General features: G+C 45.9%; 1 protein-coding gene across 5 annotated transcripts in view; it reads left to right on the top strand.

Annotated features, from left to right (window-relative positions):
- LOC134984865 (oocyte zinc finger protein XlCOF6.1-like) overlaps positions 1–15,147 on the top strand; it is a 36,884-nt gene extending 21,737 nt beyond the window's left edge. For 4 of the 5 annotated variants that reach the window (XM_063950340.1, XM_063950339.1, XM_063950341.1 and 1 more), the window contains exon 6: positions 10,927–15,147. In XM_063950340.1, the coding sequence (XP_063806410.1) occupies positions 10,927–11,978 (1,052 nt within the window). In that variant the 3' untranslated portion in view covers positions 11,979–15,147. The remainder of the gene's footprint in view (positions 1–10,926) is intronic. The other variant, XM_063950342.1, reaches the window with a different exon arrangement.
- Positions 15,148–26,942: the final 11,795 nt, after the last annotated feature.

Raw genomic sequence — 26,942 nt, forward strand, 5'->3', positions numbered from 1 at the left:
TCACTGTGTGCTACCAGCCCAGAGATCTGACTAATCTCCTCTCCACACTCTCTGGTGTATCTCATACATCAGGAGCCATCAGCCCTTATTATACTCCTGCTCTCCCCTCACATCATGTCACTGTGTGTTACCAGCCCAGAGATCTGACCAGTCTCCTCCCCACTCTCTCTGGTGTATCTCATACATCAGCAGCCATCAGCCCCTATTATACTCCTGCTCTCCCCCTCACATCATGTCACTGTGTGTTACCAGCCCAGAGATCTGACCAGTCTTCTCTCCAGTCTCTCTGGTGTATCTCATATATCAGGAGCCATCAGCCCCTATTATACTCCTGCTCTCCCCCTCACATCATGTCACTGTGTGTTACCATCCCAGAGATCTGACCAGTCTCCTCCCCACACTCTCTGGTGTATATCATACATCAGGAGCCATCAGCCCCTATTATACTTCTGCTCTCCACTCACATCATGTCACTCTGTTTTACCAGCCCAGAGATCTGACCAGTCTCCTCCCCACACTCTCTGGTGTATCTCATCCATCAGCAGCCATCAGCCCCTATTATACTCCTGCTCGTCCCTCACATCATGTCACTGTGTGTTACCAGCCCAGAGATCTGGCCAGTCTCCTCCCCACACTCTCTGGTGTATCTCATCCATCAGGAGCCATCAGCCCCTATTATACTCCTGCTCTCCCCTCACATCATTTCACTGTGTGCTACCAGCCCAGAGATCTGACCAATCTCCTCTCCACACTCTCTGGTGTATCTCATACATCAGGAGCCATCAGCCCTTATTATACTCCTGCTCTCCCCTCACATCATGTCACTGTGTGTTACCAGCCCAGAGATCTGACCAGTCTCCTCCCCACACACTCTGGTGTATCTCATACATCAGCAGCCATCAGCCCCTATTATACTCCTGCTCTCCCCCTCACATCATGTCACTGTGTGTTACCAGCCCAGAGATCTGACCAGTCTTCTCTCCAGTCTCTCTGGTGTATCTCATATATCAGGAGCCATCAGCCCCTATTATACTCCTGCTCTCCCCCTCACATCATGTCACTGTGTGTTACCATCCCAGAGATCTGACCAGTCTCCTCCCCACACTCTCTGGTGTATATCATACATCAGGAGCCATCAGCCCCTATTATACTTCTGCTCTCCCCTCACATCATGTCACTCTGTTTTACCAGCCCAGAGATCTGACCAGTCTCCTCCCCACACTCTCTGGTGTATCTCATACATCAGGAGCCATCAGCCCCTATTATACTCCTGCTCTCCCCCTCACATCATGTCACTGTGTGTTACCAGCCCAGAGACCTGACCAGTCTCCTCCTCACACACTCTGGTGTATCTCATCCATCAGAAGCCATCAGCCCCTATTATACTCCTGCTCTCCCCTCACATCATGTCACTGTGTGTTACCAGCCCAGAGATCTGACCAGTCTCCTCCCCACACTCTCTGGTGTATCTCATACATCAGGAGCCATCAGCTCCTATTATACTCCTGCTCTCCCCTCACATCATGTCACTGTGTGTTACCAGCCCAGAGATCTGACCAGTCTCCTCCCCACACTCTCTGGTGTATCTCATACATCAGGAGCCATCAGCACCTATTATACCCCTGCTCCTCCCTCACATCATGTCACTGTGTGTTACCAGCCCAGAGATCTGGTCAGTCTTCTCCCCACTCTCTCTGGTGTATCTCATATATCAGGAGCCATCGGCCCCTATTATACTCCTGCTCTCCCCCTCACATCATGTCACTGTGTGTTACCATCCCAGAGATCTGACCAGTCTCCTCCCCACACTCTCTGGTGTATATCATACATCAGGAGCCATCAGCCCCTATTATTCTGCTCTCCCCTCACATCATGTCACTGTGTTTTACCAGCCCAGAGATCTGACCAGTCTCCTCCCCACACTCTCTGGTGTATCTCGTCCATCAGGAGCCATCAGCCCCTATTATACTCCTGCTCTCCCGCTCACATCATGTCACTGTGTGTTACCAGCCCAGAGACCTGACCAGTCTTCTCCCCACTTTCTCTGGTGTATCTCATACATCAGGAGCCATCAGCCCCTATTATACTCCTGCTCTCCCCTCACATCATTTCACTGTGTGTTACCAGCCCAGAGATCTGACCAATCTCCTCTCCACACTCTCTGGTGTATCTCATACATCAAGAGCCATCAGCCCCTATTATACTCCTGCTCTCCCGTCACATCATGTCACTGTGTGTTACCAGCCCAGAGATCTGACCAGTCTCCTCCCCACTCTCTCTGGTGTATCTCATACATCAGCAGCCATCAGCCCCTATTATACTCCTGCTCTCCCCCTCACATCATGTCACTGTGTGTTACCATCCCAGAGATCTGACCAGTCTCCTCCCCACACTCTCTGGTGTATCTCATATATCAGGAGCCATCAGCCCCTATTATACTCCTGCTCTCCCCCTCACATCATGTCACTGTGTGTTACCATCCCAGAGATCTGACCAGTCTCCTCCCCACACTCTCTGGTGTATATCATACATCAGGAGCCATCAGCCCCTATTATACTTCTGCTCTCCCCTCACATCATGTACTGTGTTTTACCAGCCCAGAGATCTGACCAGTCTCCTCCCCACACTCTCTGGTGTATCTCATACATCAGGAGCCATCAGCCCCTATTATACTCCTGCTCTCCCCCTCACATCATGTCACTGTGTGTTACCAGCCCAGAGTTCTGACCAGTCTCCTCCCCACTCTCTCTGGTGTATCTCATACATCAGCAGCCATCAGCCCCTATTATACTCTTGATCTCCCCCTCACATCATGTCACCGTGTGTTACCAGCCCAGAGATCTGACCAGTCTCCTCCCCACACTCTCTGGTGTATCTCATACATCAGGAGCCATCAGCCCCTATTATACTCCTGCTCTCCCCCTCACATCATGTCACTGTATGTCACCATCCCAGAGATCTGACCAGTCTCCTCCCCACACTCTCTGGTGTATCTCATACATCAGCAGCCATCAGCCCCTATTATACTCCTGCTCTCCCCCTCACATCATGTCACTGTGTGTTACCAGCCCAGAGATCTGACCAGTCTTCTCCCCACTCTCTCTGGTGTATCTCATATATCAGGAGCCATCAGCCCCTATTATACTCCTGCTCTCCCCCTCACATCATGTCACTGTGTGTTACCATCCTAGAGATCTGACCAGTCTCCTCCCCACACTCTCTGGTGTATCTCATATATCAGGAGCCATCAGCCCCTATTATACTCCTGCTCTCCCCTCACATCATGTCACTGTGTGTTACCAGCCCAGAGATCTGACCAGTCTCCTCCCCACACTCTCTGGTGTATCTCATACATCAGGAGCCATCAGCACCTATTATACTCCTGCTCCTCCCTCACATCATGTCACTGTGTGTTACCAGCCCAGAGATCTGACCAGTCTCCTCCCCACACTCTCTGGTGTATCTCATACATCAGGAGACATCAGCCCCTATTATACTTCTGCTCTCCCCCTCACATCATGTCACTGTGTGTTACCAGCCCAGAGATCTGACCAGTCTCCTCCCCACACTCTCTGGTGTATCTCATACATCAGCAGCCATCAGCCCCTATTATACTTCTGCTCTCCCCTCACATCATGTCACTCTGTTTTACCAGCCCAGAGATCTGACCAGTCTCCTCCCCACACTCTCTGGTGTATCTCATCCATCAGCAGCCATCAGCCCCTATTATACTCCTGCTCGTCCCTCACATCATGTCACTGTGTGTTACCAGCCCAGAGATCTGGCCAGTCTCCTCCCCACTCTCTCTGGTGTATCTCATACATCAGCAGCCATCAGCCCCTATTATACTCCTGCTCTCCCCCTCACATCATGTCACTGTGTGTTACCAGCCCAGAGATCTGACCAGTCTTCTCTCCAGTCTCTCTGGTGTATCTCATATATCAGGAGCCATCAGCCCCTATTATACTCCTGCTCTCCCCCTCACATCATGTCACTGTGTGTTACCATCCCAGAGATCTGACCAGTCTCCTCCCCACACTCTCTGGTGTATATCATACATCAGGAGCCATCAGCCCCTATTATACTTCTGCTCTCCCCTCACATCATGTCACTCTGTTTTACCAGCCCAGAGATCTGACCAGTCTCCTCCCCACACTCTCTGGTGTATCTCATCCATCAGCAGCCATCAGCCCCTATTATACTCCTGCTCGTCCCTCACATCATGTCACTGTGTGTTACCAGCCCAGAGATCTGGCCAGTCTCCTCCCCACACTCTCTGGTGTATCTCATCCATCAGGAGCCATCAGCCCCTATTATACTCCTGCTCTCCCCTCACATCATTTCACTGTGTGCTACCAGCCCAGAGATCTGACCAATCTCCTCTCCACACTCTCTGGTGTATCTCATACATCAGGAGCCATCAGCCCTTATTATACTCCTGCTCTCCCCTCACATCATGTCACTGTGTGTTACCAGCCCAGAGATCTGACCAGTCTCCTCCCCACTCTCTCTGGTGTATCTCATACATCAGCAGCCATCAGCCCCTATTATACTCCTGCTCTCCCCCTCACATCATGTCACTGTGTGTTACCAGCCCAGAGATCTGACCAGTCTTCTCTCCAGTCTCTCTGGTGTATCTCATATATCAGGAGCCATCAGCCCCTATTATACTCCTGCTCTCCCCCTCACATCATGTCACTGTGTGTTACCATCCCAGAGATCTGACCAGTCTCCTCCCCACACTCTCTGGTGTATATCATACATCAGGAGCCATCAGCCCCTATTATACTTCTGCTCTCCCCTCACATCATGTCACTCTGTTTTACCAGCCCAGAGATCTGACCAGTCTCCTCCCCACACTCTCTGGTGTATCTCATACATCAGGAGCCATCAGCACCTATTATACTCCTGCTCCTCCCTCACATCATGTCACTGTGTGTTACCATCCTAGAGATCTGACCAGTCTCCTCCTCACACTCTCTGGTGTATCTCATATATCAGGAGCCATCAGCCCCTATTATACTCCTGCTCTCCCCTCACATCATGTCACTGTGTGTCACCATCCCAGAGATCTGACCAGTCTCCTCCCCACACTCTCTGATGTATCTCATACATCAGCAGCCATCAGCCCCTATTATACTCCTGCTCTCCCCCTCACATCATGTCACTCTGTTTTACCAGCCCAGAGATCTGACCAGTCTCCTCCCCACACTCTCTGGTGTATCTCATACATCAGGAGCCATCAGCCCCTATTATACTCCTGCTCTCCCCCTCACATCATGTCACTGTGTGTTACCAGCCCAGAGACCTGACCAGTCTCCTCCTCACACACTCTGGTGTATCTCATACATCAGGAGCCATCAGCCCCTATTATACTCCTGCTCTCCCCCTCACATCATGTCACTGTGTGTTACCAGCCCAGAGTTCTGACCAGTCTCCTCCCCACTCTCTCTGGTGTATCTCATACATCAGGAGCCATCAGCCCCTATTATACTCCTGCTCTCCCCCTCACATCATGTCACTGTGTGTTACCAGCCCAGAGACCTGACCAGTCTCCTCCCCACACACTCTGGTGTATCTCATACATCAGGAGCCATCAGCCCCTATTATACTCCTGCTCTCCCCCTCGCATCATGTCACTGTGTGTTACCAGCCCAGAGTTCTGACCAGTCTCCTCCCCACTCTCTCTGGTGTATCTCATACATCAGCAGCCATCAGCCCCTATTATACTCCTGCTCTCCCCCTCACATCATGTCACCGTGTGTTACCAGCCCAGAGATCTGACCAGTCTCCTCCCCACACTCTCTGGTGTATCTCATACATCAGGAGCCATCAGCCCCTATTATACTCCTGCTCTCCCCCTCACATCATGTCACTGTATGTCACCATCCCAGAGATCTGACCAGTCTCCTCCCCACACTCTCTGGTGTATCTCATACATCAGCAGCCTTCAGCCCCTATTATACTCCTGCTCTCCCCCTCACATCATGTCACTGTGTGTTACCAGCCCAGAGATCTGACCAGTCTTCTCCCCACACTCTCTGGTGTATCTCATATATCAGGAGCCATCAGCCCCTATTATACTCCTGCTCTCCCCTCACATCATTTCACTGTGTGTTACCAGCCCAGAGATCTGACCAGTCTCCTCCCCACACTCTCTGGTGTATCTCATACATCAGGAGCCATCAGCTCCTATTATACTCCTGCTCTCCCCTCACATCATGTCACTGTGTGTTACCAGCCCAGAGATCTGACCAGTCTCCTCCCCACACTCTCTGGTGTATCTCATACATCAGGAGCCATCAGCACCTATTATACTCCTGCTCCTCCCTCACATCATGTCACTGTGTGTTACCAGCCCAGAGATCTGGCCAGTCTTCTCCCCACTCTCTCTGGTGTATCTCATATATCAGGAGCCATCGGCCCCTATTATACTCCTGCTCTCCCCCTCACATCATGTCACTGTGTGTTACCATCCCAGAGATCTGACCAGTCTCCTCCCCACACTCTCTGGTGTATATCATACATCAGGAGCCATCAGCCCCTATTATTCTGCTCTCCCCTCACATCATGTCACTGTGTTTTACCAGCCCAGAGATCTGACCAGTCTCCTCCCCACACTCTCTGGTGTATCTCGTACATCAGGAGCCATCAGCCCCTATTATACTCCTGCTCTCCCGCTCACATCATGTCACTGTGTGTTACCAGCCCAGAGACCTGACCAGTCTTCTCCCCACTCTCTCTGGTGTATCTCATACATCAGGAGCCATCAGCCCCTATTATACTCCTGCTCTCCCCTCACATCATTTCACTGTGTGCTACCAGCCCAGAGATCTGACCAGTCTCCTCCCCACACTCTCTGGTGTATCTCATACATCAGGAGCCATCAGCGCCTATTATACTCCTGCTCTCCTCCTCACATCATGTCACTGTGTTACCAGCGCAGAGATCTGACCAATCTCCTCTCCACACTCTCTGGTGTATCTCATACATCAAGAGCCATCAGCCCCTATTATACTCCTGCTCTCCCCTCACATCATGTCACTGTGTGTTACCAGCCCAGAGATCTGACCAGTCTCCTCCCCACTCTCTCTGGTGTATCTCATACATCAGGAGCCATCAGCCCCTATTATACTTCTGCTCTCCCCTCACATCATGTACTGTGTTTTACCAGCCCAGAGATCTGACCAGTCTCCTCCCCACACTCTCTGGTGTATCTCATACATCAGGAGCCATCAGCCCCTATTATACTCCTGCTCTCCCCTCACATCATGTCACTGTGTGTTACCAGCCCAGAGTTCTGACCAGTCTCCTCCCCACTCTCTCTGGTGTATCTCATACATCAGCAGCCATCAGCCCCTATTATACTCCTGCTCTCCCCCTCACATCATGTCACCGTGTGTTACCAGCCCAGAGATCTGACCAGTCTCCTCCCCACACTCTCTGGTGTATCTCATACATCAGGAGCCATCAGCCCCTATTATACTCCTGCTCTCCCCCTCACATCATGTCACTGTATGTCACTATCCCAGAGATCTGACCAGTCTCCTCCCCACACTCTCTGATGTATCTCATACATCAGCAGCCATCAGCCCCTATTATACTCCTGCTCTCCCCCTCACATCATGTCACTGTGTGTTACCAGCCCAGAGATCTGACCAGTCTTCTCCCCACTCTCTCTGGTGTATCTCATATATCAGGAGCCATCAGCCCCTATTATACTCCTGCTCTCCCCCTCACATCATGTCACTGTGTGTTACCATCCTAGAGATCTGACCAGTCTCCTCCCCACACTCTCTGGTGTATCTCATATATCAGGAGCCATCAGCCCCTATTATACTCCTGCTCTCCCCTCACATCATGTCACTGTGTGTTACCAGCCCAGAGATCTGACCAGTCTCCTCCCCACACTCTCTGGTGTATCTCATACATCAGGAGCCATCAGCACCTATTATACTCCTGCTCCTCCCTCACATCATGTCACTGTGTGTTACCAGCCCAGATATCTGACCAGTCTCCTCCCCACACTCTCTGGTGTATCTCATACATCAGGAGACATCAGCCCCTATTATACTTCTGCTCTCCCCTTCACATCATGTCACTGTGTGTTACCAGCCCTGAGATCTGACCAGTCTCCTCCCCACACTCTCTGGTGTATCTCATACATCAGGAGACATCAGCCCCTATTATACTCCTGCTCTCCCCTTCACATTATGTCACTGTGTGTTACCAGCCCAGAGATCTGACCAGTCTCCTCCCCCACACTCTCTGGTGTATCTCATACATCAGGAGCCATCAGCCCCTATTATACTCCTGCTCCTCCCTCACATCATGTCACTGTGTGTTACCAGCCCAGAGTTCTGACCAGTCTCCTCCCCACTCTCTCTGGTGTATCTCATATATCAGCAGCCATCAGCCCCTATTATACTCCTGCTCTCCCTCTCACATTATGTCACTGTGTGTTACCAGCCCAGAGATCTGACCAGTCTTCTCCCCACTCTCTCTGGTGTATCTCATATATGAGGAGCCATCAGCCCCTATTATACTCCTGCTCTCCCCCTCACATCATGTCACTGTGTGTTACCATCCCAGAGATCTGACCAGTCTCCTCCCCACACTCTCTGGTGTATATCATACATCAGGAGCCATCAGCCCCTATTATACTTCTGCTCTCCCCTCACATCATGTCACTGTGTTTTACCAGCCCAGAGATCTGACCAGTCTCCTCCCCACACTCTTTGGTGTATCTCATACATCAGGAGCCATCAGCCCCTATTATACTCCTGCTCTCCCCCTCACATCATGTCACTGTGTGTTACCAGCCCAGAGACCTGACCAGTCTCCTCCCCACACACTCTGGTGTATCTCATACATCAGGAGCCATCAGCCCCTATTATACTCCTGCTCTCCCCCTCACATCATGTCACTGTGTGTTACCAGCCCAGAGTTCCGACCAGTCTCCTCCCCACTCTCTCTGGTGTATCTCATACATCAGCAGCCATCAGCCCCTATTATACTCCTGCTCTCCCCCTCACATCATGTCACCGTGTGTTACCAGCCCAGAGATCTGACCAGTCTCCTCCCCACACTCTCTGGTGTATCTCATACATCAGCAGCCATCAGCCCCTATTATACTCCTGCTCTCCCCCTCACATCATGTCACTGTATGTCACCATCCCAGAGATCTGACCAGTCTCCTTCCCACACTCTCTGGTGTATCTCATACATCAGCAGCCATCAGCCCCTATTATACTCCTGCTCTCCCCCTCACATCATGTCACTGTGTGTTACCAGCCCAGAGATCTGACCAGTCTTCTCCCCACTATCTCTGGTGTATCTCATATATCAGGAGCCATCAGCCCCTATTATACTCCTGCTCTCCCCTCACATCATGTCACTGTGTGTTACCAGCCCAGAGATCTGACCAGTCTCCTCCCCACACTCTCTGGTGTATCTCATACATCAGGAGCCATCAGCACCTATTATACTCCTGCTCCTCCCTCACATCATGTCACTGTGTGTTACCAGCCCAGAGATCTGACCAGTCTCCTCCCCACACTCTCTGGTGTATCTCATACATCAGGAGACATCAGCCCCTATTATACTCCTGCTCTCCCCCTCACATGATGTCACTGTGTGTTACCAGCCCAGAGATCTGACCAGTCTCCTCCCCACACTCTCTAGTGTATCTCATACATCAGGAGCCATCAGCCCCTATTATACTCCTGCTCTCCCCTCACATCATGTCACTGTGTGTTACCAGCCCAGAGATCTGAAAAGTCTCCTCCCCACACTCTCTGGTGTATCTCATACATCAGGAGCCATCAGCCTCTATTATACTCCTGCTCTCCCCCTCACATCATGTCACTGTGTGTTACCAGCCCAGAGATTTGACCAGTCTCCTCCCCACACTCTCTGGTGTATCTCATACATCAGGAGCCATCAGAACCTATTATACTCCTGCTCCTCCCTCACATCATGTCACTGTGTGTTACCAGCCCAGAGTTCTGACCAGTCTCCTCCCCACTCTCTCTGGTGTATCTCATACATCAGCAGCCATCAGCCCCTATTATACTCCTGCTCTCCCCCTCACATCATGTCACTGTGTGTTACCAGCCCAGAGATCTGACCAGTCTTATCCCCACACTCTCTGGTGTATCTCATATATCAGGAGCCATCAGCCCCTATTATACTCCTGCTCTCCCCCTCACATCATGTCACTGTGTGTTACCATCCCAGAGATCTGACCAGTCTCCTCCCCACACTCTCTGGTGTATCTCATCCATCAGGAGCCATCAGCCCCTATTATACTCCTGCTCTCCCCCTCACATCATGTCACTGTGTGTTACCAGCCCAGAGACCTGACCAGTCTCCTCCCCACACACTCTGGTGTATCTCATACATCAGGAGCCATCAGCCCCTATTATACTCCTGCTCTCCCCCTCCAAGATGAGGCCGTACCAATGACCTATGCAGTGGCATTATTACTTCTTTCTTTCTGCTGCTGATTCCTCTCCCAATGCAGCCAAGCATCTGACTAGCCTTCCTCATTGCTTTGTTACATTGCTTACCTGCCTTTAAGTCATCTGAAATAGTGAATCCTAGATCCCTTTCCTCCTCAGTAGTTTTCAGTATAGCGCCATTAATACTATATTTAGCCTTTGGATTTTTGAGACCCAAGTGCATGATTTTGCATTTGTCACCTCTAGTAATCCCACATGAGCGTCCATGTCACCTCTAGTAATCCCACATGAGCGTTCAGTGTTGATCAAGCTCCAGTCTAAGCATCCTAGCTTTTTTGTTTTTTAATAAACATAAAAGCAATGATTTCAGGTAAAAAATGTCAGTTATAGAATTATATATTGTGTCCTGTAACACCCTGGGTCTTGTCTACTCATTTTATGTATTAATGTATTTTATTTCCAGCAGATGGACACACAAGCAAGAACATCTCAGAAGGACATCTAATGTTATCCCTGGATTCTGAAATAACCGATAACGACAGTAGACAGGATTCTCCAGGAGCTAACCCCATTACCCCAATTATACATCCAGCTCTATCAGCTGATCCCTCTGATCCTGGGAAATGTTCTCCTGATCACTCTGATATTGGTGCATCTGTTACAGCTCTGACAGTAGATACAGTGTTTCCCTGTTCTATAGATGCCAAATGTTTTACACAGAACACAAAGCTTATTACCCAACAGCCAGCTAAGGCAGGTGAGAGGCCACTGATATGTTCTGAGTGTGGGAAATGTTTTACATATAAATCAGCTCTTGTTACACATAAGAGAACTCACACAGGTGAGAAGCCATATTCCTGTTCTGAGTGTAGGAGATGTTTTGCAAAAAAATCACATCTTGTTATACATCAGAGAAGTCACACAGGTGAGATGCCATTTTCCTGTTCTGAGTGTGGGAAATGTTTTGCAACAAAATCACATCTTGTTTTACATCAGAGAAGTCACACAGGTGAGAAGTCGTATTCCTGTTCTGAGTGTGGGAAATGTTTTGCACAGAAATCAAATCTTGTTATACATCAGAGAAGTCACACAGGTGAGAAGTCGTATTCCTGTTCTGAGTGTGGGAAATGTTTTGCACAGAAATCAAATCTTGTTATACATCAGAGAAGTCACACAGGTGAGAGGCCGTATTCCTGTTCTGAGTGTGGGAAATGTTTTGCACAGAAATCAAATCTTGTTATACATCAGAGAAGTCACACAGGTGAGAAGCCGTTTTCCTGTTCTGCGTGTAAGAAATGTTTTGCACGGAAATCAGATCTTGTTACACATCAGAGAAGTCACACAGGTGAGAGGCCGTATTCCTGTTCTGAGTGTGGGAAATGTTTTGCACAGAAATCAAATCTTGTTACACATCAGAGAAGTCACACAGGTGAGAAGCCGTTTTCCTGTTCTGAGTGTGGGAAATGTTTTGCATGGAAATCACAACTTGTTACACATCAGCGATTTCACAGATGAGAAGCCATTTTCATGCTGTGAGAGAAATAAATCCGCTCTTGTTGAACATATTAGACATTACCAAAGTACAGAACCATTTCAATCTTCTGGAGTATAATTATCACTGTCGTGCAATGTTCCTCAAGGGTGAATCCGATCTCTTATGCTTTATAAAATATACATGCTACCACTGGGTGATATAATCAGACGTCATGGCCTGGTCTACCACTGCTATGCTGATGACCTGCTTTTTGCTCCATGTACTGAGAACCTAATACCAATAAATGGTTGTCTAGCTGAGCGCCAGGGGTGGATGATGCCAGTTGGCTATGACTCAGTCTTTGTGAAACATAATAGAAGCTCACCAACAAAGGACAAGACTACAGCTTTACCAACCATCTGGATTTATGCTTTGGTGTTCAGAATTGCAAAATACTGAACATGTGCTGAATCTTTGTGTTGTCCTGGTATGTGGCTGACACAGACATCAGGTATCTGCCACATACAAATCCTCATTCTTCCATCTGTGGACCATAGCCAGAATCAAGCACTTGATTCCCTCAGAAGTTCATAGACTACTGCAATGCCATCTACCTGGGTCACCCAGCAAAAGAATTACAGAGCTTGCAGCTAGTACAGAATGCAGCAGCCAAGCTGTTACCTAACCAGCTCATTCCTGCCACATAACACCCATTCTCTATTCCCTTCACCGGCTGCCTGTAAGATGACAAATCTATTTCATAATTGGCTAACTGACCTTCCCAGCCCAATATTACATGGTCCAAGGTACTAGAAGCAGCTTCTGCCTCCTTACTGCCCTGCTTGCTGGCTTCTACAGATGGACTGTTACCAGCAGTACCAAGAGTCTCCTGTCATTCATTTAAGGGTTGAACTTTTAGCTTTGCAGCCCTGACCATGGAACGTACTGCCTTGCACAGTCCAAGAGGCCTCCACTCTAGAGACCTTCACAAGCAGACTGATGACTGTTACTCACGCTTTTCATTAATGTTCCTCTATTTACTTCCTAAATAATACATCCCAAATGCTTAGGTCTTTTTTCTGCTGTTTATTTTGTATCTTGTGCTTTATGTAAATGTGAGTGTCTAATACCAGTTTCCACAATCTGTATTGCTGCATGACAATATGGCGGCCATTGGAACGTGTTTTCACTTCTTCTAGTTTGCCTAACTTGTTGCAGACACTCATCTTGATAAGGAGTGCTGAGTGTTTTCTGATACAAGATCCTATCTATATATACCCTGTACATTACCATGTGCATTAGAGTCACCCGGGTTCCATCTGCGGTGGTTTGTTGTATGTTACATCTATATGGTGCGGATACTCCCCTGTATTTCATAATAAAAGCTTTTGTTTGCATGTAATTATTGCATTAAATCTTTTGTTTTTTATTCTGTTTTATATTCCCGTCTGAGTAATTACGCCATAATGTCTAATCTCGGAGTGGACCCCAGAAGATGTAAAGAAACCATGTAAGTGTTCCATCATTCTGTTTCGTGTAAGCATACAGGTAAGTGATGGCACGGTGGTCACTGACCGTCACCTTCAGGTGGTATAATGGAAGTGGGACTATCTGGGCTTATTCTAGTCTACTGCAGAAATAAAAAAAATCAGCCTTTATCCTGCTTAAAAAAATTACAAAGCCCATAAATCAAGCTTGGTCGGACAAGACAAGTCACATTAATGGTGGCACATCATATAGGCTGAGGACCCATGTTTCTGGGATATATGGCATAACTCCCTCTTCACCCACAAAAACCTTCCCTTCACCATTCACAATGTCCACCATTGCCCCTTCAGAAGGGACACAACTTTCCTTTGCTTTTCCACCTCCTCCTTCACAGAGCCCAGGACCACCTCCATGACCATTTCATGTTTATCTGGAAGCCAGGCATCTGGGAGGTTCATGGCCTGAGATGACCACAGAACCACCAGGTAGTGGGCAAGAAGAATCCACAGCCTCCTGAGGAACTGGAGAGTCCAAGGATCCACCCCACATGAGGCAGAGAAGGGTCAACCACAGGGACTGGCTCACCTATTTCCTTCCTAAAAGCTGCTCTTTACCCAGTTTGGTACCTGTGGGATCCCACTCCAATTTCCCTTGAGAGTCCCTACCCTCACTAATCCCTTCTGAACCTACTAGTTCCTTCACCTTCCAACCACTCCTCATTTTTAAGCTTTTCACCACCTGCTGTGTGAGTACCATCCAACCACTCCTCCTCTCCTTGACTCATTGGTGTAGCAACCCCCTTCCCCCACCCCACCACACTGCTACACTGCAGTTAAGCTGTGAGACTTGCTGCTAGCAGTACTCACTACTCAGCACACACACACTCACATCATGATTACACAGCTGTGCCAGAGACACTGTCTCACTGACAAATAAATAATAAATAAATAAAATAAAGGAATAAGGGACAATAAACAAATAAAAACAAATATATATAAATAAATGGATAGGATAAGGATAAATTTAGTACAAATACAGGGACTCAACAATAAAATGCAGTAATGGACAAAGGAAGACAATCAGTTATACAACACAGTGGGAAAAGCTAATATGGAAAGTTAATACTTATCTGCTCCACTGATCTCTGCACAGAAGTTGTTCTCCCCGGCTGCAGGCTCCCTTCCCCACCAGCTGCTGGCTCCCTCCGGCCACTGCTTCCTCCTGACTATTGTCTCTCCCCGGCCGCTGGCTTCCCCCTTGCTGCCGGCTTCTGGCTCCCCCGGCTCACGGCTCTAGCACCTTGTCGCTCCATCCTCGTGTGCGTCCTTGTGTGTGCGCGCCCAATGTCACTTCCGGTTCCAGTCGCTTGATGCTCTATCAGTAATAGGTTTCTCCAACATACTTGAAATGTATTTGTAGTTGACTATGTGCTCCTATTGCTGATTATACTAATGTATAACCTGTGACTGCTGAATTTACTAAAATTCTGTCAGTTTTTTTCTGACTATTCCGATCTTCAATGCTTGTGCAAAGCAAGGTAGGGTCGGATTTTATGTCACTTTAACAAAATTTTAAGTGATTACAGTCACAAATTGTGTAGTACACTGTGCAAGTGTCTGATTATTTATCATGTCTAAGAGCGGCAAGGGTGAGGAAAATACACTCACAGCAGCACCAATACTCATCATGTTTGTCAAAGCTGGGCTAACCTCTCAGGATCTGGTTCAGAAACATAGTTTTAGCTCTCATCAAAGTCTTGACAAATCCAAGGAGGACACAGGTGCAAGTTGAACCCCCATGGGCTACCTTTTTATAGACAATATCCAGTGTAGCTAGGCGAATAATTCCAACTTCTGTACCAGGGTTAGGTTACACTACTAACCCTTACATGCAGCATTCCACCTGGGGTTTATCACATCCAGCAGGGGAAGCAGCAGCCTCACAGCAAAAACAGGCTGAAAGGACAGTGGTAAGTAAATCACATAGACATGAAACAATATCTTTACAGTCTACACATGCTTCAGATGAGGATTCGTTGGAGAATGAAGACTCATTACACTCTGGTTCTGCATACGAAGCTGAGGCGGAAGGTCTCAGCTCAGTGGACGTATCTGAGTTAATTAATGCGATGAAAGCCATTCTATCCTTAGAATAATCAGCAGAGCCTGTGTTAAAATCCAAGTCACCTGTGTTTAAATGTCCCAAAACAGTCAGGACTGAGTTTCCTGGGTCAGGACAGCTGAAGGAAATTTATAGAAGAGGCTTTGGTTACACCCAGTAAGAAATTTAGAATTCCAAGGAAATGGAATTCCAGTTATCCTCTTCTGGCTGAGGACTGTTTAAACAGGGAGGTGGCCCCCAAAGTAGATACGCATGTAATTCTATTAGTGGGAATATCCACATTACCTCTGCCTTCAACATCATTAAATGGTGTCATGGATAGGAGAGTTGATGGTTTTTGGCAAAAAAATATTTTGCCCCGTCTGGGGCAATCATAGGATCAATCAAAGCTTCAGCCTGGCTGGCAAAAGCAGTGGCTGCCTGGGCTGATGCATTGGAAATGGATCTTTCAATTGCATATAGAGAGCAAAAATCTCATGTAGCACATATCAAACAGGCTGCAATGTTTATGAAAGAAGTAGTCTTGAATATGGGTAATATTGCCTCTCAGGCATCAGCTTCAGCAGTAGCCGCTCGCAGAGCAGTTTGGCTACGTACATGGAAAGCTGATTCAGAATCCAAAAAGGTTTTGGAGTGTTTACCTTTTACTAGAGATATTCTTTTTGATAAAGAATTAACCAGTATCTTGGAGTCAGAAGCAGACTCCAAAAAAGTAAAGTTTCCTTCCACATGCAAATTCAAGCCTAAAATTCCAGCTTTTCAGCCCTTTCTGTCTCAAGGGAAAACAAAAAGAAAAGGAGATGGTAAACAGTCCCAATACAACAAGTCTGGTGTTAAAGCCGAATTATAATAATAATAATGATAAATGAGAGTTCTCCGTTGTGATGATATTCAGCATATAGAATTTATTATCAAAGAGGGAACCACACCCAATATTCTGCGCAGAGGAGCGTGGACCAAGACAGAATTCATCAATGAGCCTGTGTCTTTAGAACACTGACTTTACATTATTTATACCATAACATTATACAATTATTCATACCTTATTTACAAACAAGGCGTACATATAGATTAAATCATGGAGATACATTGGTTGATGAACAATAAGGGGAAATGCCAAATATGGTCAGATTATCTAATTAAAGAGAGTGGTTTTATCCATAAGATGGCAGACTTGTCCATGAATCTTGAATCTCCTATATATAACAATTAGGTTCTCTAATAGGCTTCGTTGTCATAAAGGTCATTCTTGTTCATAATAACGTGTTGTCTAAAGTGAAGGTCCATCAGATATTCCATGATATGTCCTTGTTCTGCCACAAAGTCTCATACAATGTCATTGAGCACTCGTTATCTACACACAGGCCTTGCTACTAGCCACGTAAACACCTAATCAAATGCTCAAGGGTTGTGGGAGAATATTACTCTGTGCATAGTAACTCTATACTAAAAGAAAACACTGTTTAAGGGAACATTAGAATATCAAGAATCATAGGTACAATTAATGAGACAATACAGGATATTTGATATAACTTCAACATTCCACTGTTTTGTTTAATCTCTAAACAACTATCATATAATAAATCAAATACTCACCATGTGTAAATGATTTGTCTGGTGATGAGTGGAGTAGTGTGAGATGTGAGATAGAATAAGGAAAACCCATTCTCTGGATACAATCGCTGGCACTAGTCCTCTGAGTATCGATGCAAAAAGCCTCAACCCTCCCAAAAACTTGTATAGATAAGAGAAATGGAAGAGGTAGCGACAGAACATGTTGTTTCTTTAACCTGGCTATAGGTTGAGGTTCTTCTTGCTATGTGTGTGTGTATGAAGCAAAAGCATGTAAGCACCTATTAAGTGTATATTTATGTTAGTGTGATCATGTGTGGGCTACCGCAGTGTAGGTAACCGGGGTCATCACCATAAGATTAGTTTTTGGTTTTCTTTGGGGTGTTAATATTTTGCCACACTGTCGACCAAGGGACGGCAGACATTTTATGCTTACATAGATTATGAGAATTATAAGAATTATCATCATGACATAATGTAACACTTGATATAGCCACTTTGAAATACTAGCTCCCATCCATCCAAAAAGATCCCAATCAGCCGATTGGTTCATGTGTCCCTGTAAATCTTGTAGTAATTTAACCTTCTGTTCAATGGGATTGTAATTATCTGAGATATTAAAACACATTCCTTTAAATTGTTCCCATCCGCTACCTTCTCTGAGCAGTAACTAATGGATGGCTACTGGATATTGAATCATACATTCTCTAATGTCTCTCAGTTCTTCATTAATGAGTCCTATAGAGGTGCTTGTAGCCTTTATATTTTTAGCTGGTCCATAAAAGTTAAACTTCCTAGGTCTATCACAAGTCTATATAGTAAGCCAAAAGGCATATCAGTAAGGGTATTTTTTATAGTAAATTAATTGTAAATCATAGTATTTTAGCTCTATAACCACGAGATATAAATAGATACTTTTGGTAAGCGTGTCTCAATTGATAAGTGATATATTTCTTCTTCTGCTCAAGTACATATTCATCAGTATCTTATCAAAACATCATTTTGTACATATTCCTAGTGTCATTATATCTTCATATGCCATGGTCAGTGTGGGGAACATACTATATGTTTATGTTATTTTCCTTAAGCCATTATGGACCATGGTGTAGGGAGAAATGTCATCAGTCACATAGAACCCACAGGTGAATTGTTACCTTACTTGCCACAGTACCAGGAACCTGATTCAGCTCCCCGTCCTGTCCCCCCCTTGTTCCACCAAGTATGAAATATATACAGTATATAATATCTGCCATCCAATCTACTAGGAGCAGGTCTATTCTTGAACATAATACACCTTATAGGGATTTGCGATTCTTCCACTTTACCATCCATACCAAACAAGGCATGGAACTATTTACTGTCCCTTAAACAGTGCCTCCAAATTTATGGTGAGATCAGCCCCGTCGTTGGTGCTATTAGCCTCTCCAGGTGGGCTTCTCTCAGCAACATTTCTGTAAATAGAGGAAGTCCTTGGCATGGTTCTTCCCCAATGATCTATAAGGAGTCCTGATAAAAGAATTACAGACCATTCATAAACTCACCAGGCTTCATCTCATGCCAGCTGCTCCCAGCACTGCTGTTTCCCTGGTAGGAGACTGTGCTCTGGTGGATCTTCCTGAACTCCTTATTTTTTCCTTCCAGGCATGGATATAGTTTGTGGTGCCGTTATATAATTCAGCATGATAACTTACTGGGCATGTGCCAATGAAAATCTAATATGGAAACAGGTTCTTGGGAACAGAGTTAGTGGAGCGATAGACATCAACTGGTGCTTATGCAAGACTATGCCACCCCCACACCACGTTCCCTGTGACTTTTGACAACATAATATCATGGAGGGATTCTCTGAGGCTAAAGACCTATAGGGCAGTGTAATTGTGGATTCCACTCTTATGATTAAATATATATTTTGTTTTAATACTTTTATTCTATACAATGTGGCCAACCAGTGCTTTTGGCTGCCCGCTAAACACTTTACAACATACTAAGACTTATTTCCTATAGGGTGGATAGAGTTATTCTGTATTGCCTGGGAAAGGTCCTTGTGTAGAGTGGGGTATTCTCTCTTTATACAGGGAAGGCATGACTGCATCCTCTTCCATTCATAGGAAAAGAAAGCTGAACTGTTGTCACCATACTCCCCTTACCAATGTGAGTAAGCCTATGGGCTTTCTCCGTCAGGCCAGGTACGGTAATAGTGATGTCAGTGCAGTGGTCTTACCTTTACTCTCACCAGATATCATCATTATCTGGTACACGTCCATTTTCCCTTCCTCAAGGATATTTCCTGTTATAAACAAGACTGGTACAATTGTATTCATTTCTCATAGGTTTACATTTCTCTATTACACAATATTTTCTTCTCTGGAACAGGATACTTTCTAGATTTCTCATAGTGGTTCATTGTCAAGTAACATGGAATCAATATCTTCATTGTCTTTTGTGACTAGTTTTTCTTGGGCCTATGAAATATCATCGTTCCGTGTAGGATGACTCGGTGTCATCTCATTATCTTGATTACTACAATAGTCTCTCTCTTTTGTCTTTCTTAAAACAGACTTTCTTTTAGTCTTCAAACTTTCATGCGACCTTCATATTGTTTCTCAACTTTTCTTTTCCAATCACCTCTCTCTTTATGATATATCTATTATCCTACATACTTTACCTTTCTTCACTTGCATATCTTTCCTAAAAAATAAAATGCACTGGAATATGCGCCATGCAGCTATTTATAGTAACAATATCTTTGCCTATAACAAATATATTCTACTCTCCCCCCTTGTGACAACCTTGTCACAAAAACATAAATTGTTTGTTATATGGGCAAATAACCCTTGGATAACTATGGGATCATAAAATAAAGACCACAAAAGTTTAAAAACGCAATATTTAGAGAAAAAAACAGCAATATGAGGACCTTGTGGTAGGAAAAATATGTAAATTATGTCGGTTGATATAGTGTCAAATACAAGGAAAGGGAAAAAAATTAACAATATTATATATGTGACTTCTATGGAATTACAACATATGCAGTGCAATGTGTGCATGAAAATCTAGACACTGGCTCCATCACTTAGTAAGTATCTGATATCCTGGCATCCTCGACCTGTATATTTACAAAGTACATAGAATAACAGATTATAATTGATAATATTACTATCTCAATAAACTTTGATATATTAATTATCTATTCTTCTGATTTTGTAATATTCTGTATTTTCATACTAGTACTTTGTCCATACAGAACCAACTTTGTGACTTCCCTGTGGGATTTACAACATAAATGGGCTGTAGTTGTGGTTCTGTATGATTACTTTGCCTGTCGGTTTCTTTATTTTTGCTATTACAATCTAGACAACGTATTGTCATGCATAACTTGGTCTGAGAACATTGACATTTCCAGGAACCTTGCTTATAGGGAGTAACCCTTAACCTTTCCTTATCACAGCTTCTAGTACTACGTGCTGTGGACGGTAGCCCAAACTTATTAGTTTTGCATTTGTCAGACCAAGGAACATTACAATTTTGACAATCTCTCTTGGTACATTTCCATCCTGTTACTTTTGGATAAACCAGCAAACAGTTTGGACCCATTGTTCTTGTGGATGACACACAGATGGGTCCTCCATTATCTTGACTGTTTCTGCGCCTAGACGGACATTTAGTCACGCTAAGGCGATAGCTTAGCTTGCTGAGTTTAATCACGGGCACGTTGAGGCAATACTAGATACACAGCATGCAATACACATCTCCACCACTGGGTGGCTAATGCTCCACTAATCCAGTACTTTAGATCGAATTGCGGCGTATTGATCTACAGCTCTGGCAAATGGTCAGTGATGACTGTAATGTTAATAGATGGTGAGCAATGGTCAGACGGAGAGAGTAAAAAAATAAAATAAATAGTTTATACAGACACAAACAGGCATGTTAAAACACTTGTGTATGCAGATGCAAGATTGTGTATGCAGACGCAACTAATGTGTGAAAGGAAGTAGGTACAGTGCATAAATACCATGCTTTTGAAATACATGTATGAGCGTCCGAGTCCCCTAAGGCATAAATGGGATCGCTCTTTGCATTACTTTTACACATGAACCTGTGAATCTCATGAAGCATCGTGGTCTAGCGATGAAGGCTCCCACCTCCCATGCTGAAAGTCCCGGGTTCGAGTCCCAAAGTGCCACCTTTTTTTTGTGTGTGTGTTACCGTGACATTCACTTTATTTATTTATTTTTCTTTGTTATACATTCAATGGAAGGGCGCACACAGGTTTCACATAAATCAGAGTAAATTTGCAGGAGCGACTCATTCCACTATATTAAATACACAGTGGTAATGGAGCAACAAAGTACTGTATATCATCTGCGTTTGTGTATTGTACCTGACCTGAACTCCCTCCCTGTCCACTGCATGAACTGTGCAGGCTGCCAGGGAAGAAGGGCGATGGGGGTAGAGGGAGGCAGTGGAAAATATTGTGCTTTTGAAATACAAGTATGAGCGTCCGAGTCACCTAAGGCATAAACCAACACCAATGGGAAGGAAGTGCCAACCTTTTTTTTTTACTTATTTTTTTTCTTTGTTATACATACAATGGAAGGGTGCACACAGGTTTCACATAAATCAGAGTAAATCTGCAGGAGTGATTTATTCCGCTATATACTGTACAAATACACAGCGGTAATGATTTTGTCACTTTGCGATGCAATGGGGTCCGGTGTATTGCTATGTGCATAGACCTCACTTATCCCTATCGCCCCTGTGTATTTTAGCTAGGCGATTCTGACGCTCCTTCAGCAGTGCCTGCAAAACCTATGCCGTAGCTCGCTCCATAGGTGGGGGTTCACGTGCCTTAGACATTTTGACACTTTGGGGTATATTTACTAAGCTCACGATTTTGGCTGATTTTGTGTTTTTTGTTCAAAGTGTCATCTCGAGAATTTTCCCATATTCTGATAGGCATGCATGGATCAGAGAGATCTGTGCATGTTTATCTGGGGGAAGGGGTGCTGAAAGTGTTAAAATTCTCTGAAAAAAATTGCATGGGGTCCCCCCTCCTAAGCATAACCATCCTCAGGCTCTTTGAGCTGGTCCTGGTTGAAAAAATACAGGGGAAAAATTGCGTAGAGTCACCCCATATTTAATCAACCAGCAACGGGCTCTGCGCCTGGTCCTGGTGCAAAAAATACAGGGGACAAAAAATGTAGGGGTCCCCCGTATTGTTAACACCAGCACCAGGCTCCACTAGTCAGAGAGATAATGCCACAGCCGGAGGACACTTTTATATTGGTCCCTGCGGCCCTGGCATTACATCCCCAACTAGTCACCACTGGCCGGGGTACCCTGGAGGAGTGGGGACCCCTTCAGTCAAAGCGTCCCCCCACCAGGCACCCAAGGACCAGGGGTGAAGCACAAGGCTGTCCCCTCATCCCTGTGTGGTGGATGCGGGGCTGATAGCCTTTTGTGTAAAATAAGAATATTGTTTTTTGTAGCAGAACTACAAGTTCCCAGCAAGCCTCCCCCACAAGCTGGAACTTGGAGAATCACAAGTACCAGCATGTGGGGAAATAACGGGCCCGCTGGTACCTGTTTTACAAAAAAATACCCCCTAAAAACACACTGCGATAGTAAAATTTTAATTAACATACATGCACACTTACACACACACATACTTACCTATGTTGGCCAGAAGCCCTTGGTCCTCTTCTCCAGTAGAATCCATGGGGTACCTGTAAAATAAAATTATACTTACAAAGAATCCGGTGTAGATTGGTCCTCTTCTGTAACTTTGCAATCCAGGGACTTGTTAAAATAAAAAAATGAACAACCCGAACCACGAAATGAAAGGGATCCATGTTTTACACATGGATCCCCTTTCCCTGACTGGCAGGACCCCCTGTGACTGCTGTCAGTGAAGGTCCCGCCAGCCAATCAGGAAGCGCCATGTCATGGCACTCTCCTGCACTGTCAATCAGAGGAGCGCACTGGATACAATGTAGCATAGCACAGCTACATTATATCCAACGATGGGAACTTTGTGGTCTGCTCCTGAACCTGCCAACACCTGAAGCAAGAGGTGGTAATGAGGTGGCATTCAACACTCTATATGCTTTAGAGCACAGGTTCTCAAACTCGGTCCTCAGGAACCCACACAGTGCATGTTTTCCAGGTCTCCTCACAGAATCACAAGAGAGATAATTATTTTCACCTGTGGACCTTTTAAAATGTGTCAGTGAGTAATTAATACACCTGTGCACCTGCTGGGTTATCTGCAAAACATGCACTGTGTGTGCCCTGAGGACCGAGTTTCAGAACCACTGATTTAGAGGATAGAGCAGCAGCAAAAGGCCATTCAAGCCTACGCATCCAACAATATAGGCAAAAGAGGGGGAATGATATATAAATGATAAATGATATACTTGGTTATAGGAAAACATTTTCCTCTCAATACCAATATTATGACATATGTGTTGAATTGAACATATATGTTTCTTTGTGCCTGTGAGAACGATCCCACTGTTATACATTATAGGTAGTAACACTGTCTTAACATGTGATACGCTACGGGTAGTAACAAAGTGGTCATTGTAAAACTTTGTGGTTACCAGAAAAGGCCACTTAGGTTGTATGCAGTAGTAACGCTCTGCAGAGAGCACTTAGGTTGTATGCAGTAGTAACGCTCTGCAGGGAGCACTTAGGTTGTATGCAGTAGTAACGCTCTGCAGGGAGCATTAGGGTTATATGCAGTAGTGATGCTCTGCAGGGAGCACTTAGGTTGTATGCAGTAGTAACGCTCTGCAGGGAGCACTTAAGTTGTATGCAGTAGTAACGCTCTGCAGGGAGCATTAGGGTTATATGCAGTAGTGATGCTCTGCAGGGAGCACTCAGGTTGTATGCAGTAGTGACGCTCTGCAGGGAGCACTCAGGTTGTATGCAGTAGTGACGCTCTGCAGGGAGCACTTAGGTTGTATGCAGTAGTGACGCTATGCAGGGAGTACTTAGGTTGTATGCAGTGGTAACGCTCTGCAGGGAGTACTTAGTTTGTATGCAGTAGTAACGCTCTGCAGGGAGAACTTAGGTTATATGCAGTGGTAATGCTCTGCAGGTCGCAGCTGTAAAACATTATTCTGAGATCACAATCCCGTTGTGAAAGGATCTAATCAATTTGATAAATAAAACCTGTGTTTAAATCCCTTTTATATTTCACTTGCTTATATCAATTATTGCTCTGCCCATATACCCATACATAGGTAGTGCTGGTATATAAATTATTTTATATATTTCATTATTTTTTGTCTTTCCAGACTGACAATCAATTGCCTTATGTCATGCCTATTGAAAAATCTATCTTAAATAAAAATAATAAGTTGTTTTAATTTATTCATGAAACATAAAGAAAAAGAGTGCGCCACACATTAAGGCTTCTTTAGATATAAGCCCACTAGTGTTTTTTCTAACCCCCCTAACCAGTCATTGCAATTTGCTTAATGGCGCACCTCCAACCAGATTAGCTAATCTTTGGTATTAACACTTTCGGATTATTCCCTCCATCGGTTGGTTCATACATAGAAGGATCATAAAACAATTATCATTTGGGCCTGTGCATAGTCCCTCAGACTTAAGGCCCATACACACTTGACGATGCACACATCGTTAACGACTTCCCTTAAACTTCCCTTGAACAGCTGAGCAAACGACATGAGCATACACACTACCAACGACCAAAGACGAAAGACCAAAGACGAAAGACCATAGACCATTTATCGTTGAAGCATCCAAGCTGAACAGTTTATTAAAATAATGAGCTGGGAACAGGGCTGGTGAACAGTGGTTTGGTCGTTGGTCTTTCACACCATACACATTCAACGACATCTCTGGTCGGTAACGACCATAGTGGAAATTGAGCATACATGCTCCACAGATAAGCGAGGGTCGTTAACGTCCCGCGGGGCCGCGCATCGGTGGTCGTCGGATGCATACACACTTGACGATATAATGAGCGACGTCGTTGATGAGGGCTGAAATGAACGACGTTGTTCATTTTATCGTCAAGTGTGTATGGGCCTTTAATGTCTTCCCTGGAAATACTTGTGGATGGAGCCCTTCATTCGCTTTGCAGGGATTCAAGGGTGGTCAATCTGTTGAAATCAGAGCACTACATTTTGGCCACAATGCTCGATCCTAGGTTTAAAGCCTACGTTGTATCTCTCTTTCCGGACACAAGTCTGCAGAGGTGGAAAGACCTGCTGGTGAGAAAATTGTCAGCTCAAGTGGAACGTGACCCGTCAACAGCTCCTCCTTCATTTTCTCCAGCAACTGGGGCTGCGAGGAAAAGGATAACATTTCCGAGCCCACCCACTGGACACAAAAGTAACACTACCAGTGACACATTAACAGGAAATTGTTTCTGTCACCATAGCGACAATTATCTGGAAATAAGATAATACACAGACACATAAAAAGACTCAATGGAAATCTTTTGTTTTTAAACGACTTTATTTCATATCTTTAATACACAGATTTTTCTCTATATTTTACACTTAAAAAATACTTTACTCTGCACAACATGGATAAAATATCCTTAAAGCACAGAAACAATTCAGGTTACATTATAGTATTGCAGGTAAGTAAAACAGATAGATATCAGGAGAGCCAAAACCCTATGGGGGTCATTCAGACCCAGCCGCAATAGTGGCCTGCAGCAGTTTGCTTGTGGTGACAAAATGCACGTGCGCAGCAGCCGCGCAGACAAACACATTGCGGCCGCATCCCTGAGGGGTGAACGCGGGAGGGCCGGAACCATTTTCCGGGGGCTGCATGATGTCACATCTGCGATCATCTCTGATTAACCCCCTATAAGCTTCCAGAGTGCACCTCATATCTCATCTTTTCCAAGTTACTACAAATGATATGAGATCGGTAGCAGCACTACTTTCAGGATTATTACACAGAACACACATAAAGGCTGACACAGCAAATAACAGTAACACATACAAGGGATTAATTAGAAATAAGGAAGCATAATCATCATTAAGTCTAATTATCAACTGGTTCTGTGCGGGACCCATACACCTCTTTACTGCCTCCAGCAGCCCCTGGTACTGCACTGCAGCCACCCGCCCTGTCTCCCCCCCACTACTGCCACCCACCCTGTCTCCTCCCAGTACTGACACCCATACTGTCTCCCCCCCACTACTGCCACCCACCGTCTCACCCCCCTACTGCCACCCACCCTGTCTCCCCCCACGACTGCCACCCACCCTGTCTCGCCTCCACTACTGCCACCCGCCCTGTCCCCCCCCCACTACTGCCATCCGCCCCATGTGTCCCCCCACTACTGCCACCCACCCTGTCTCCCCCCCTACTGCCACCCGCCCTATCTCTACCCCCTACTGCCACCTGCCCTATCTCCCCCCTACTTCCACCCGCCCTGTCTCCCCCCACTTCTGCCACCCGCCCTGTCTCCCCCCACTTCTGCCACCCGCCCTGTCTCCCCCCCACTACTGCCACCCGCCCTGTCTCTCCCCACTACTGCCACCCACCCTGTCTTCCCCCCACTTCTGCCACCTGCCCTGTCTCCCCCCCTACTGCCACCCGCCCTATCTCCACCCCCTACTGCCACCTGCCCTATCTCCCCCCTACTTCCACCCGCCCTGTCTCCCCCCACTTCTGCCACCCGCCCTGTCTCCCCCCCACTACTGCCACCCGCCCTGTCTCTCCCCACTACTTCCACCCGCCCTGTCTCCCCCCACTTCTGCCACCCGCCCTGTCTCCCCCCCACTACTGCCACCCGCCCTGTCTCTCCCCACTACTGCCACCCGCCC

The sequence above is a fragment of the Pseudophryne corroboree genome (genome assembly GCF_028390025.1).
Source record: "Pseudophryne corroboree isolate aPseCor3 chromosome 3 unlocalized genomic scaffold, aPseCor3.hap2 SUPER_3_unloc_9, whole genome shotgun sequence".
Taxonomy (NCBI): Eukaryota; Metazoa; Chordata; class Amphibia; order Anura; family Myobatrachidae; genus Pseudophryne; species Pseudophryne corroboree.